Consider the following 16,314-nt stretch of genomic DNA (forward strand, 5'->3'; position numbering starts at 1 on the left):
TTTGTAAATAGAAAACAGCATTGAATAGTAATTGTATCTGGAGGCAGCCGCAACTGAATTTCTATATAATTGATTCCCAGAAATGTGATGCTAGCATTCTGTCAACATTATTTTAGTTGGAAATACTAATAACTTAATAGAAAGAGAGCAAGTAATGGTGGTAGCATCTAGCTAACCTTGACCACTCTTAAAATACTAAGCAGGATTGAACATTTTCTCTAATCTAACTGGTGTCATGTGCCATCTATAAAACATTTTATATAAATTTTCCTTATATGCAGCTGCTTTAGTAAATTTAATATTTCGGTCCCATAGTTTTTGCCAATCTTCTACAGGTGAAACTCGAAAAATTAGAATATCGTGGAAAAGTTCATTTATTTCAGTAATGCAACTTAAAAGGTGAAACTAACATATGAGATAAACTCATTACATGCAAAGCAAGATAGTTCAAGCCGTGATTTGTCATAATTGTGATGATTATGGCTTACAGCTCATGAAAACCCCAAATCCACAATCTCAGAAAATTAGAATATTACATGCAATCAATAAAACAAGGATTGTACATAGAATATTATCGGACCTCTGAAAAGTATAAGCATGCATATGTACTCAATACTTGGTTTGGGCCCCTTTTGCAGTACTTACTGCCTCAATGCGGTGTGGCATGGAAGCTATCAACCTGTGGCACTGCTGAGGTGTTATGGAAGACCAGGATGCTTCAATAGTGGCCTTCAGCTCTTCTGCATTTTTCCTCTCATGTCTCTCATCATTCCCTTGGCAATGCCCCATAGATTCTCTATGGGGTTCAGGTCAGACGAGTTTGCTGGCCAATCAAGCACAGGAACCCTTTGCAGTTGCTATGGCTTAATTAGCTGATTAGAGTGGGACACTTTGAGCCTAGAATATTGAACCTTTATACAATATTCTAATTTTCTGAGATTGTGGATTTGGGGTTTCTATGAGCTGTAAGCCATAATCATCACAATTATGACAAATCATGGTTTGAACTATCTTGCTTTGCATGTAATGAGTCTATCTCATATATTAGTTTCACCTTTTAAGTTGCATTACTGAAATAAATGAACTTTTGCACGATATTTTAATTTTTCGAGTTTCACCTGTAAATCTATAGAAGAACCAAAATTCTTTGCCCACACTATCATTGTTTCTTTCACTTGTTCTTTTTCCATCTTCCAGTTTTGCAGGAATTTAGAAAGTTTCTTAATCAGATTTTCATCTATTTTCAAAAGTATTTTATCTAATGGTGTCTATTCTTTGTAAAATCCCATTACTTTTACATCTTTTTCATATCTTGTTTGAATTTATAAATATGACCATCATGTTAAATCAATGCCAGTTTGTTGAAGTTCTTGCCTATCTTTAAGTTTTCCTTCTTTATCTAAAATGTCTTTATAGGCCACAAGTTTGTCATAGTTGATTAAATTCGTTTTTTTCTAACTCTCATCTTCCCCACAACTCTGACATAGGTTCTATTTCTTCAAACTATCTCAAGACCAGAGTAGTATGGGGGGAGAATTTACAGATGTTTTTTTGTATTTACAAATCATTTCTGCATAGCATTAAATGTATTAACCTAGTGACACAATAGTTAAAGTGCAGTATTCAGGCTAACTCTTCCCGCAGCCTGGAATTTGATCCTGACAGGGTTCAAGGTTGACTCAGCCTTCTATCTTTCTGAGATCAGTAAAAGGAGGAGCCACATTGTTGGTGGCAACAATGTAAACCATCCAGAGAGTGGTATGGGGTGCTATGAGGTGGTATGTAAGCCTAAATGCTAAATGTTATTGCTAATCACTGTTATATTCAGAATATGGGGATTAAAAAAAATCACAAGCACACTAAAATTCTTATAAGTTATCTAAAGATATAGGACAGTGGTGGCGAACCTATGGCATGCATGCCAGAAGCGGCATTCAGAGCCCTCTCTGTGGGCATGTGCACCGTTGCCCCAGCCCGCCTCCCCCATGGCCCCCTACTCACCAGTAGCCCCCCTGGAGGACAGTCATCCCCAGGCTCGGCCTGCGCAGAGTAGCATAGCCAAGAACATGGCAGCCGGGCAGCAGGGACAAGACTCCACCGTCATGCCCCTTCGTGTGCAGATGCTGCTGCGGGGCGCAGGCAGAAGCTGTGGCTGCCATGGCGCTGCAGGGCCACCTGGGTGATCTGCTGTGGCGGGCAGTGGAGGTGTGGGTGGCCCTGTGGGAAGGCAGGGTGGGGGTGGAGCAGGAGTGGACAGGGGACGGGGTGGTTTTGGGGCACTCGGTCTCTAAAAGGTTCGCCATCACTGATATAGGATATTTAGAAAGAACTAGCATATCTGGGTTTTTTATTATTATTAAAAGCATTATCCTTTATACCCAGTTTAACCGCAAAGTTTTGTCTAAGAAAGGCTTTTCTCATTGCTTCTTCTAACATTCCTTTTTCCTTTAATTGTACAATATGCTACATAGGCATTTTTGCCACTAAAAAAATGTTTGACCAAGATGTCAAGTTAATTGAATTACTGGAAGAAATGAAAGACTAATCAAATAACATCCAAAAACAGCTGCCACAAAAATCTCTTAAAGGCCCAAACTATTCTTATTTTGACATTAGACTCTGGAAATATAGATGTTATTTCAAAATACGATGCTGGCAATTTGAAATCAACATTTGGCAGCGGATATGCCTATAGTGATTACTTTAGGGAATGAAGTAAACATTAAAAAAGCATCTCATTTTGGGTTATATCCAAACTAAAGCAAGCCTCAGGGAAAAGATGTGGCTCTAATTTGTCATGATTTTTTTTAAATGGACAGAAAAATGTCAGACTATTTTAAGGTGGAAGAACATGAAAACTGCAGTGATATTTTACAATATACATTTTGCAGTTAAAAAGAAAAAAAGAAATGCCCCCTTACTATAAAGCAAGCCCTGCTCAAGCAGCTAGCAGATCTTGAAAACAGTATAGATTAATACTACCAGAAAATATTGTTCTGTAAACTGGATTGGGAATCCAATACAGCTAGACTTTGACTTACAACGTGTCTATAGACATTCTTAGTCATCAGGTCATAGTTATCCCAAAGATGCTTTTTCACAAGGCAGCTGAATTTTCTTGTTCTTCTTTGAAGACATTTCGCTTCTCATCCAAGAAGTTTCTTCAGCTCTGACTGGATGGTAGGGAATGGAAGCATTTATATTCCTTGCAGACAGCTGGTCATTTGGTGGAGCATTGCCGAAGAAGCTTCTTGGATGAGAAGCGAAAAGTCTTCAAAGAAAAACAAGAAAGTCCAGTTGCCTCGTGAAAAAGCATCTTTGGGTTGACTTACATTTACTGACCATTCATTTATTGACTGTTCAAGCTTACAACAGCACTGAAAAAAAGTGACATATCACCGTTTTTTACACTTATGACCATTGCAGCATCCCCATGGTCAGGTGACCAAAATTCAGATGCTTGGCAACTGACTCATGTTTATGACGGTTGCAGGGTCTTGCGGTCATGTGATCAGCTTTTGCGACCTTCTGACAAAAAAAGGTTCATTTAACAATTGTGTTACTAATTTAACAACTGCAGTGATTCATTTAAGAATTGTGGAAAGAAAGATTGTAAAATGAGGCAAAATCCACTTCACAACTGTCTTGCTTAGCAAACAGAAATTTGAGGTTCAGTGGTGGTCATAAGTAGACCTATAGGAAGATAGTAATGAGAAATCACTTCCATGTTGCTCCAGCTCACCTCCAAATTGCACACACTTTTTCATGTGGCCACTAGAAGTTGAGCTCTACTTGAGAGTGTTTCATTATTTACTTATTACATTTGAAAACAGCTTTTGCACTGATGTTTTACCACTTTACCCCTTCATAGGCCTTTTCATATCCATCTGGATTGATTGAAGGAAGAAGATGAATTCTAGTATTCTCAATGAGATGCTTAATGCGCAGGTTCCCAGCAAGATATTCTTGGCACATAAACTGCATTAACAAAAGCAGTAGCTCACGCCCAAGCACCTCATTCCCATGAGCTCCTGCCATGTACCGAAATTCAGGTTCACCTATTCAAAACAAAACAAAAAGTTGGCAATAAGTCTAGTGTCTTAATTTGGTCCATTTTTGCAGCTTTTTCTTACCCTGAAAGTGAAGGTTGACTTTCTAATTTATTCAGGAGCTTGATGACTATTTATAAAAAAAAAAACTTAAAGTGTGCCCACAGGATTTTATTTTGCTTCCAACTCTCAAAATATTTTAAGACATTCCATGGTACTCAGTGTGACAGAAGGCTGTTTCAACTTTTCTTTCTAATGGAATGTTCCAGAATGTCTTGGAATGATGAGACATTTGAATGTTGTGTTCAAGGAAGTGACATCTGCAGATTCTACGGAGTACCATTTTTTCCTCTCAGCCAACAACTTGAGTACCTTTGGAGCAATATGATGTCACAAGTTGAGATATTACTCTCAAAAACAAACTGAAGGACATGTAACTACTAGACTAGAGGGAAGCTGTAATATGAGCCCTTTGCTGCCATGAGCCTTGCAGAACTTACTGCAGTAAGCAGTAAGAGAAAGAAAAAGAAAACCACTTTACAGGATTTTCATCTTCATTTTATGTATTTTAAAATGAAACAATCCAAAAGACTGTTTTGATATTTTCCATATATCAAGGGATTTCAAGGGAATTCTCTTTTCATTGCTGATGTTCTTCTGAGCAAAACTATACAGAGTTATTTGCTGGTCTTCAGACAACAGAATAAAATCTCTTGTGATTAAGACAATGTGGCTACTTATCTACCCTTTTTTGACTGATAGTTGGGTTCCTAGCTGTGATCAGGTGTCTTTTTTCCATATATTCTACATCAGGGGTGAGCAATCATGTGTATTGGGCTGCACTCACCCTTGCATCTCTTTTAGATAAGACTTTTGTTTATATTAAGGGATTTGAAGGAGTTAAAAGGAACTGTTTTTATGTTCAAAACTTGAAGCAATTTTTTCTCAGTTTAAGAGAGCCCTTTTGTCTTTTAATCTCCAACCAATATCCATATACACTGTGGAACTGTGGGGGGGGGGGGGAAATCTGCCCTAAATTAAAGTATAACCTATGGATGCAAGAAAATTATCCTGCTAATTTTTGCAGGGTAACCCCTAGCAGAAAACAACCTGATAGTTCTGTTTGTTTTTAAATATAATTTTGTAATAAATGTGTCTGTGTGTGTATGAGAGAGAGAGAGATTTTGTGTGTGTATCTATCCATCTATCCATCCAAAGAGAGAAGCAACCTAGAACTAAGAAGAAACTTCCTGACAGTTAGAACAATTAATCAATGCAACAACCTGCCTCCAGAAGTTGTGAATGCTCCAACACTGGAAGTTTTAAGAAGAGACTGGACAGCCATTTGTCTGAAGTGGTATAGGGTTTCCTGCCTGAGCAGGGAATTGGACTAGATGGCCTCCAAGGTCCCTTCCAACATTATTATTATTATTATTATTATTATTATTATTATTATTATTATTGATCATCGCACAGTCAGCCAGATGTTCAGACTGGATTTGGCATTTTGTCTACCTATCGAGTCCTTACCCAGGACCTGGGATAGGCAGGTGTGGATGTTTGATGGTATTACAGATATCGTCGCAGGATGGAAGCAGTTCCTAATAAGGCCACCTTTTGCAATTGACTAATAGCGAATTTGTCAATGCCAATGGTATTCAAGTGGTGCTCCAGTTGTTTTGGGATTGCACCCAAGGAGCCTATTACTATTGGTACTACCCTTGCTTGCTTTTGCCACAGTCTTTCTATTATTATTATTATTATTATTATTATTATTATTATTATTATTAGTGCTTTTTTTTCTAAAAAAAAAGGTGCTGGAACTCATACACAACATACAACCCGCCTTGCCTACCCTACAAGGTTCCATCCAAAAAAGGTGCCGGAACTCCATTCTGGGCGTTCTATGAGAAAAAAAGCCCTGATTATTATTATTATTATTACTATTACTACTATTATTATTATTATTATCATCAACATCATCATTGTATATGTATTCATTTTTAAGGTACAGGTCTTTATGAGAAGTTTCACACATAACTGTAGTCCGAAGCACTGCATCTGGAACATGACTTATGAACTATTTCCTGCATTTAGAAGATACATTTGTTAGTCATTCAACTCAATTAAGTCAGCTCAATTCCATTCCTCTTCACTCTCTGTCTCTCCTCTCCTTCTTGAAGAAATAAAATCAAAACATTATTTGGGGACTTGGGGAAAGAGAGCAAATTGCTCAGAAAGACTTAATTCCAGTCATTTTACAAGGATTTTCCTATTTCACCTCTTGGAAGTAGAGAATCTGTCCAAAGAGGTCTGGATTAACTCCAAAGATTTTATTCAGATCAATCTGAAGAACTAAAATAGCATATGTTTAGACATTAGTCCTATGATTCAGCTGATTTAGGATTTTCTTTAAGCTGGAAGAACCATTTAGAAACCATGTAATAAAGCAATGTTTATAATAGTTGCTCTTACTACAGGCCTAGAGAGGTTTTATTTTTATTTTTAAAAAGCATTATATACTCTGTTAATGTTCATTTTAATCATTCTGGCTGGAGATTAATTTACTAATTTATTTATTTAAAATATTTATATTCTAGGAACTGTAAGATCTACAAAATATAGGGCACCAGGTTGGATTTGGGTATTCTAAATGAATAGGTATCAACTACAAGAACTATAAGTACATATTTCTAAGTATTAAAGATTTTATTGTAATGAAAAATATATGATTAATATTGGGAAATCTGAGCCCCATCTCTGGATGATTTCTATTTATATTGATTTTCTAAAATTAGGAAAATATAATTAAAATTCCTCCCACATATTTTGCAATACTGTAATTTTATAGGCACATGTCTCTACTGCTTGTTAGATGCTATAAAATGGGAAATATTAAAATTTTAAACCATCACCACAAAGCCTTCAGATTGCTATTTTTGTCAGAATGTAATCCTAACCAACTTCGTGTTCTCCAGGATTGTCGGATATTTCAACAGCATACAGCTTTAGCCCTTGATGACTTTTTCCAATATTGTAAATTCTTGTGATATTTGGACACATTTCATTTACCACCTTCATCAACTGTAAAAAAAAAAAAGAACAAGCAAAATAAGATATTTATATAATAACTGGCTAGGAAATGGATTCAAACTTTTACCTCACCCTTGCTTTTTGTTCTCTGTTAAAAGTGCACATCAATTCTGATCCAAATCAAACTGTCAGTTCAGTTTGGACTGTTGACCTGATTTGATTTAATGACTGAATTCAAGTTGGGAAAACAAGCTAATTCCATTTTCCAAATTGATTTGAGGCATTTCATTGCATTTAGCAATTCAGTCAAAATTGCTGACCTGGTTTGAAAAGCTGATTTAATTTGGAGAATTAATTTATTCACCCTTGAAACAAATTTTCAAACCAGTTGATCTGTTTGAGATTTAAGCCTAAGAGATGTAAAAAAAATAATAATAAGAGAGGTAAATAAACAAAGGATTTCTTATTATTCTTAATTTATAAATCATTATGAATTTTTAAACGACTTCTAGAATAGAAAAGATAGACTTTTTTTCTATTTCTGCAAGACACAATAGGTACATGAAACACTCTATTTTGTTTGTGTTCACAAAAAATGAGTAGTCTTTTACTATGTAGTCATACCAATTAACAACTGGATCAATTATAAGGTCAATTTCTAGGTCGATTCATTCCTAGGCAAATATTATAAATTATATTATTATTATTAATAATTGAATTCATAATAACAGTTATTTATTCTATTAACATTCTGGAAGAAAACTCCTGATAAGTTCCTTAAAGAACCTTTAATTAGACTGAACCTTATTCAATTATACTTAACCATTGTACTAAAGGCTGTAGAAAGAAGTTGGCAAATCTAAGCCAGCTACAATTTTTAAGGAGAATCTAGTGCTACAAGTCAATTTATAATGAATTAGCTTTCAATGATTGACTTTAGCCTTCAGCCAAATTCATTCCATCTATTTATCTGTTTCATCTGTATTCCCTGTTATCCTGAATAGTATTTGCTACTGACAAATTTGAGATGAATACAGCACTACCTGAGTCCTCATGAATTGGTTCTGAGAGGCACGATGAGCACCAAAAACAATAAGTGCCAAACAATTTTTTTTCCCATAAGGAATAATACAAATACATTTAATGCATTATCAAACCAAAAACAATGCACATTTTAAGGCAATATGTAAAAATATAGGGTGGTATATCATTACTTTACATGAGAAATAAACCTAAAAATTAATAAATCTCAGATTAAATAAAATAAAAAGTTCACTTTACTGCACTGATGAGAAAAAAGTGCAAAAATACACAAAATGACCCCAGAAGCAAAGATAAGACTGCAAGGGAATGTGCATGATTAATGCATCACCCTTTATTTTAACTGGAAAGGGTGGCAAGTCATGAAGCAACCAATACTAACAAGTTCTAGGTTGCACATTGAGTACCAAACAAACAACAAGTATCAGGACATTTTCTCATCAAAATGCATTGAGTACCAGTTCGATGAATTTCAAAGCTTTTTTGATATGATGATTTATTTAAACGTGTTGTAGGAACATGATTCATAAGCTGTGCTGTTTCCTGAACAATTGACACTGACACTAATAGATTTTATAATTTAATGTTCTAAAAAAATAGAATGAGTACAATCATGGAAATCTCAATAAGAAATTGTAACATTTAATGTTATGCTAAATGAAGGCAGATTAATAAAGAACGGTCACTGAAATCAAATAATATCAGATTTTGATAGCACTGCCCAATTGTCAATCAATGCCTACCCTCAATTGAATTATTAATCAAAAAGAGAAAAACAGCTTTTAGTCCTTTTACTTTCTTTCTCTGGGTGAGCGATAACTGGCCATTGCTTTTTTATCTTTATTTTTTATCTTTTATTGGTTTTATTATAATTTCTTTATTTGATTCAGAGTCATTGAGAGTTAAGAGGCAGACAAGTTTCATAAATTATTATTGACAAGTGAATTGGCAGTAAAGAGATGACCTGCACCCTTGTGAATATGAAGCATCTCAAAGTTGAATTAATGTTCCCTGAGCCATGGTTTTGGGTCCAAATATATCAGAGTTAGTATTAGGGGTGGGGAGTTTTCTTATATCCTGCCCATTGATCGTGTGATAGGGCAGTCCATCCTAACTGGCCTTAATTGCCTCAGTTGTCCTGCCTCCCCTCGCTTGCATTCCAGTTTTGAACTTTCTTTCCTCCCATTGTTCCTTTCTCTGTCCTTCCCACTCCTGTCAGCCCTACCTTTCCTTGCTGTGTCTCCCCTTCTGGCATATCAACCTGTCCCACCCGTCCTTCTTGCCCCCGGCCATCCGATGTTATTGCCGCTGGTCTATCTTCCAACTCCCTACCCCTAACACTCACTCTGATGACGTTGGCAGTGGACCAGCGAAAGCTAAGGTTGTTTTTTAGAATTGTAAATAGTTGTTTTTATTGTTTGTATTCTTTTAACAATAAACAGCTGGTTTATATCCTTCCCAAAGTTTGAGAATTTTATATCATTGTACAGATATGCCTGGGATTCATATTTTTATAGTCATTAGGGATATATGTGTGAGGGGGTTGTGGGGTTGTGTGTGTGTGTGTGTGTGTGTGTGTGTGTGTGTGTGTGTAATGGTATAAAGTCCTCAAACTCTGGGATGAATTTAAAACAGCTGTTTATTGTTAAAATAATAAAAACAATAAAAGCAATTATTTACAAACCTAAAACTCGGCTGTCTTAGCTTTCGCTGGTCCACTGCCAGTGTCATCAGAGTAAGCATTTGGGTTCGAAGTTTGCTTATAAACCCAGTTGACTCCGTGCTTTACCCATTGATCATGTGATGGGGCCACCTATTCTAACTAACCGTATACACACACACACACACATACACACACACACACATATATATACATAAATACATATACATACACACACACATGCTCCTAGAAGCATGAACCCGAAAGCACCAGGCTGAAGATGACGAATGAGACTTCGTCGAAACGTTGTCAAGACACTTCCAATTTTACGTGGGAGAAAACCTGAATAACCAAAGACCTACATACAAACACCCGCGAAAACCTCAGAAAACATACACACACACTCACACACACACACACACACACCAATAAAATAATAAGATAAAATAAAATAGAAAGAGGATACAATAATGTCCTTACTCCTGAGTCTGAGAGACTAATGCCATCAGGATTGAATTTCTAATGCTATGACAGAGACAGATGCTATGACAGAGGACATAATCTTTATTATGTGTGTTACTGTTTAAGTTTTATTATCTCTACATTCAAGTTCGCTGTACAGTTCAGCAATTACATATTTTATATAATGGGAATCTCTCTTTTTTAGTGGAGTTATTTCAATAATAGGAGACCTTGTGGTCTGTTCAGAGACTTACATAGGTTTTTCTATTGACCATTGTACCTTGTCCAGAGTCACTTCTCATGAGATGAGCAGTTATACATATTTTATGAATATTATAAATATGGTTAATAAATAAATACTTGTAATCTATGATTTGAAAAATTTTGTATGATATTATCATGCCAATGGGTGTTTTACCTGTAAATATTTAAAGCTGGAAATGGATTTTTTTAAAAAATAAGGATTGTTTTTCTAAATTTTGGTATATATACTGCTGAAGTATATTTGCTATGAACCCTGCATGGTGCCAGGAAGGGCATCTGGCCAGTAAACGCTCAACTCCATTTAATCGCCTGAACACTCATAAAGAATGGAATTTTCTAAAGGGGAGAGAGAAGAAGGACTCAATCCAATGGTGAGATTCAGCTGGTTTGCACTAGTTCAACAGAACCGGTAGCTAAATTTTGTTGAGCTTCCTGTGGGCTGTTCTAGACCTGGGAGGCCTGGAGGAGGCCTCCCAGGCCTAGAATGGCCCACAGGAAGTGTGTGGATGTCACTTCTGAAAGTCTGTTCTAGGCCTGGGAGACCTGGAGGAGGCCTCCCAGGCCTAGAACGGCCCACAGGATGTGTGTGGATGTCACTTCCAGAAGTCCATTCTAGGCCCAGGCCTGTATCCATGCCAAGAGCCAGTTGCTCAGGTATTTGAATCCCACTGCTGGCTCAATCTCTTAGCAGAATACTACAGAGTCAAAAGGTGGTGCTACAGAATATATTAAATTTTGTACAGAAAAAGAACAGCACAGATTGTGGGACCCCTATGAAGAAACCAAAGAAGAAAGAGGGATATTTTAAAATTTAACAGATAAAGAACAGATGAACCTTTCACGTATCTAAAAAGATTACCCCTTCAGTTTTCACAATTAATGCCAAGCCTCTTAAGAACAATGCACAAACAAGGAAGCAAGATTCAAATGGAGTTTCACAGATCAGCCTTAATGCCCAGGAAAAAAAAGGATCAAACATTCCATGGACTCGATGACCTCCAAGGTCCCTTCCAACTTTATTACTATTATTATTATTATAACTTAAATCTCATGTTCTCCAAAATTACCGTGTATTTAATAATACTCCAGAACTTTATAAAGTAGAAACATCTAGATGGCTAAGGATTCTCCAAATATAGCTTATCACTAACTGAAATGCGCTGCCAAACCCTGTAAGTAGAGAAGATGAAGTGGAACTAAAGAAAAATGCAAATTTGTTTGTTCAAGGAAGAGAGGATATTGATGCAAAATAAGAGAGAGAGAGATTCATTCTGAGTGTGCAGTGATAGAAGCAACAGCAGAAAAGATCAAACATATCACTGGAAAGAAATGAAAAGCAGATAACATGTTTGTCTCGTTTCAGAATTTTAACTGCAAGTGTATCAGCCCCCTATTAGTGGATGTCAGCAAAAAATTACAGAGTTGCCAAACAAGATTACACAGTCAACAGAGATTACATACTGACATTCACTACTAACAGTTGTATGTTATTATATGTGTCTTATGGCAATTGATGTGATCAGTTAAAGTGGCAGATAAGTTAATCATCCTTTATTCTATTATGCAACCATAAAGAGGATTTTTAGAATCCTGGCTGCACCTGTTTCTTGACCTTGTCTCCTATGAAGGACTGACATTACACTTGAAAGTCCATGAGAATTCCTCTCTTCATTTTAAATAATATAAATGTTATTTTCTTTCTCACCCTTTCCTCTCTCGCAAGACGGAGAAATCATTACTGACATACCTTCCTTAATGGGTTATTTATTCTCTATTCCCAAGACTAGGTCTACATTTGTTCACCGATTAGCTGGACTAAAATTTTACAAAGCAACCTTGAGTCCAAGTCTGGCTGCTAAATGGCCAGATGATAATGCAAGTGAATTTTTTAAAATGTTTTGAGTGTGGGTTTTCCATAGCTCTACCAAATGCAGTGGACACCAGAACTGTGTCATTCCAAATGGATAAAAATCATCATCAACAATGAAATCCTCCCATTTATCAGAGGGACACAACATATCCCAGCAATATTAAAGCTCTACCTGGTTGAGGTTTGCATGAAACATTTGCTTAATTGGGAACATATAATTCAGTAAAAGTTTGTCTTGGAGAGTGCAATCTAATTTTGCAACAAACGGTTGCAGGAATTGGATATGGCCAGTCTAGAGAAAAGGACTAGGGGTGATGACAGCAGTATTCTAGTATTTGAAGGGGTAACATAAAGAAGAGAAGGTCAAGTTATTTCCAAAGCACCAAAAGGCAAGACAAGAAAAAATGGATGGAAACTAATCAAGGAGAGAAGCAACATGGAATTAAGGAGAAACTTCCTGACAGGGCGGACAATTAACCAGTGGAACAACTTGCCTTCAGAAGTTGTAGGTGCTTCCTCACTGTAGTTTTTAACTACAGGAAAGAGGTAGGTCTGGCAAATGTAGAAATGGGACCACTGGTTATAGTTGTATTTTTTCCTCAGAAACAATTAAGCATTTACTGCATTCAAAGAACATTCTAGAGTTTGGGAAACCCAATTAGATCTATCTGCCCTACCCAAGAATGTGTTCCTGAGACGCCAACCCCTATCTTTTTATACCATGTAAGACAAATAACTGTCCCAAGGACTTTTCACTAGGTGTTCTTGAAGGCAAATATATATTTAAAAAAACACTTATGAGCTAAGATTGTGCCTGGTGGAAAAATCCCCACTGAATCCATAGCTCACCTGTTAAATTGTGTTTTCTATAAGGACATAAAGGCATGCTTTGTAACTCCTTATTTGGCAAAGTAACCAGTCAAATCAGATTTGTTTTATATTTTTACTTTTATCAAATCAGTACTATTTTATTTCCTTGGCAATGGCTAACTTTTTTTATCCTGTTGTAAAACTAAGCATGCCTTAATACCCTCAGTGACCTAGTTATAATATTATCTTTTTATTTCCTTACAAAAAGACATTGTTTACTTCACTTATTTTGTTAGCTATCAGAATTCTGGTCAGTAATCATAATAAAGACCACTACTACTATTTGAACCTCTGAACTGGCATCATGTTCCCTACTATGTATCCCTCACATACTGAAATTAAACAACCATCTGAGGAGAGGGATCCATAGGCCACATGATTAATAGTTATATGTAACCTAGATCCTTTCTTCTGAACTTACCATCATATTCGGACAGCATGGACCAGTCAACAAGGCATAAAGTAGTATGAATATGGCCAACAGGCACAATCCTGTGTCTCTAGACTAAAAATTCAATTACAAATAGTAAGGAGAGAGAGACAGACAGACAGAAAGACAGACAGAAAGAGAGAGACAGAGACAGAAACAGATATGTGTGTGTGTTAGAGAGAGAGAGAGAGAGAGAGAGAGAGAGAGAGAGAGAGAGAGAGAGAGAGAGAGAGAGGAGGTAGAGAGAGAAAAAGAGAGAGAAAGAGATGACACAGAGGTACACTAATTATTCCTAGATTTTTGGAAATTCCATGTTGAGCTTGTAAGAAAACTTGGTTATACTTTTATCTTGTCAGTGGAAGAATGCCAGGATTGAGACAGATGTATCTTTATTACCAGCATTTACAAGTATCCAGGTTTAATAATCTGCACGACTGTATACACATTTGTGTGCTGTCAATGTTTCAGGGGCATGAAGTCTTTTCCTACAGAGTGTGGAAGCAATTGGTAATTTGATTGACTAAGGGTCATCCATACAGCTGATTGATTTTTTAAAAAATTCCATTGACTTTCATTACCTTCAATGAAAGTGACTGCTTTTGAAATGCCTGCTGAGACATGACATAGAAATGCCTATTAAAATGATATTAAAAATAAAATGTTTCATAGCAAGTAGTCTCTTCACGTTTCCTCTAATAACGGTGGGAATCATCTTTGCAATGCATTAGGATACCAGATCTTCCCACCTGCATCTTGCTGGCCTCTCTCCACCCTTTCTTTCTTTCTTTCTTTCTTTCTTTCTTTCTTTCTTTCTTTCTTTCTTTCTTTCTTTCTTTCTCTCTTTCCATAGAGCACTAGGTTAAATCATGTCTTTTGCACAGCAGCTTCCTTATAACCAGGTTTCTTGAAAATGAAAGAAAAGTATTTAAATTAAACTTTGGCATCTTGTACAGGCAAGCAAAGGATAGAGTATTGAAATAATGGGAATGTCACTGGAAAAAGAAATCATATCAGCAGAATGCAGGAACAACAATTTTAAGATGGCTGAACATTAGACTTAAAGGGCATAATTTAGCACCTTTTCCTCTTCTTTTTCCTGAAAAGCAAACATTTGGGCCATTTCAAATTTACACAGTTCTTTGATTATTGAACCACTATTTGTTTGAAGCATTTAAAAGAAATATTTGGATTATGTAGAAAACCATCACTATCAATGAGAGTGAACTGCTATATTACAAGAACACTCTGAAAATTCTTAAATAAGCAGATAATACATACACGGATATTAGCTCTCCACTGGCCAGTTGTACTCACTGTTTAATCACAACTTTATTTGTTATATAAGAGCTAATGAAATCATCACCCTCCTCCCTGCTTTAATGTTTCACTTTCACACACACACACACACACACACACACACACACACACATTTCTACCTGACCAACCTTAGGAATTAAAACGCTTTTAAAGTTATTGTTCTTGACACTAATTATGCCAATTGAGTTCCTACTCATCTAATCTGTCTGCTGGAAATATAGGCCATGAAATCTCTTCTGAACAGTGTGTGACTCAGTACACAATTGTTCAGTAAAAAGGAAGAAGGATGACGCATCCAGGATAAATACGGTGAAAATTTGATGTCTCACACACTTCATTTTTAAACATATTTGAAGAATAAGATAGGAAAAAATCTTTAGCACATTCTACTCCTACATTGCTGGTGATATTAATTAAGAGTGATATTACTCAAGCGCTAAATCTAAGAATATTAATTTTATCTAAACATAAATTGGAACGGGCTTACATCTATCTGAATCTTTGTATGGAATTGCATTCTGTGGCCTCTAATGCCATCTGTACACTCTGTAGGAAGTCTACTATTCATTTACTGTATCTAGTAGAATCAAATCAACCATAAAGCAAGTGCCTTTCAAAAGTCCTCTTCTTTAGGGGTTTTTAAACTTGTTTAGGCTATGGAAACTGTTATTTCTTGTTTCTTAGAACCCCCGATGAGTCATCACGAGTACAAATGCCCTCCTTAGCTGACAAATCCAACATTTTCCACTGTACCTTAGAAAAATTGCTATGGTTGCCCAGAGCTACATTCAAATGAACTCGTTCCCCCCTTCCCTTCCCCCCTGTTTCTTTTTAGCCTCTCACAAAACCCCATCAAATACTTGTATTTGCTGCAGAATAGACCCTGCTCTGCTGCCCATTTCTGCTCAAGCATATTATATCACTCATTCATTTAGACAGCAATATTTATATTTTCTGGGACAAAATCCTAGATATTTGGAGTTTCTGTCCTTTGGGCTTGGAGAAAGAAATCCAATTTAGATTTCCTCCCAAGGTTGGAGATCAGGAAGTAACTAACAGTCTCCCCAAATTGCCAAAATGTTGAAATCAGAGGAATCCCAGCCTCTGTCTTGTCTTAGATTTAGCCTTTTGATTGATTTTTCCCTCTTTTCCCACCATTGGTTGTGCTGATTGAAGAGAAAATTTCTTTGTTTTTTCTGTTTTTAAATCTCATATGCTGTAAAAGAATGAAGGGAATTAAAACCTCTCTCTTTGCTAGACGCAACTGGAGAGAATCCAAAATCATCAGAACCACATCAAAGTATTTAACATAGATAAA

General features: G+C 36.3%; 1 protein-coding gene across 1 annotated transcript in view; it reads right to left on the reverse strand.

The window, feature by feature from the left end:
- CPXM2 (carboxypeptidase X, M14 family member 2) overlaps nucleotides 1-16,314 on the reverse strand; it is a 110,494-nt gene that overhangs the window by 21,693 nt on the left and 72,487 nt on the right. The window contains exons 8-9 of the mRNA XM_039339957.1: nucleotides 7,010-7,133; nucleotides 3,862-4,058 (exon numbers count right to left, since the gene is read on the reverse strand). Of these exons, the coding sequence (XP_039195891.1) occupies nucleotides 3,862-4,058; nucleotides 7,010-7,133 (321 nt within the window). The remainder of the gene's footprint in view (nucleotides 1-3,861; nucleotides 4,059-7,009; nucleotides 7,134-16,314) is intronic.

Source organism: Crotalus tigris, unplaced genomic scaffold (genome assembly GCF_016545835.1).
Source record: "Crotalus tigris isolate CLP2741 ecotype Arizona unplaced genomic scaffold, ASM1654583v1 scf7180000017536.10889498, whole genome shotgun sequence".
In the NCBI taxonomy this organism is placed as follows: Eukaryota; Metazoa; Chordata; class Lepidosauria; order Squamata; family Viperidae; genus Crotalus; species Crotalus tigris.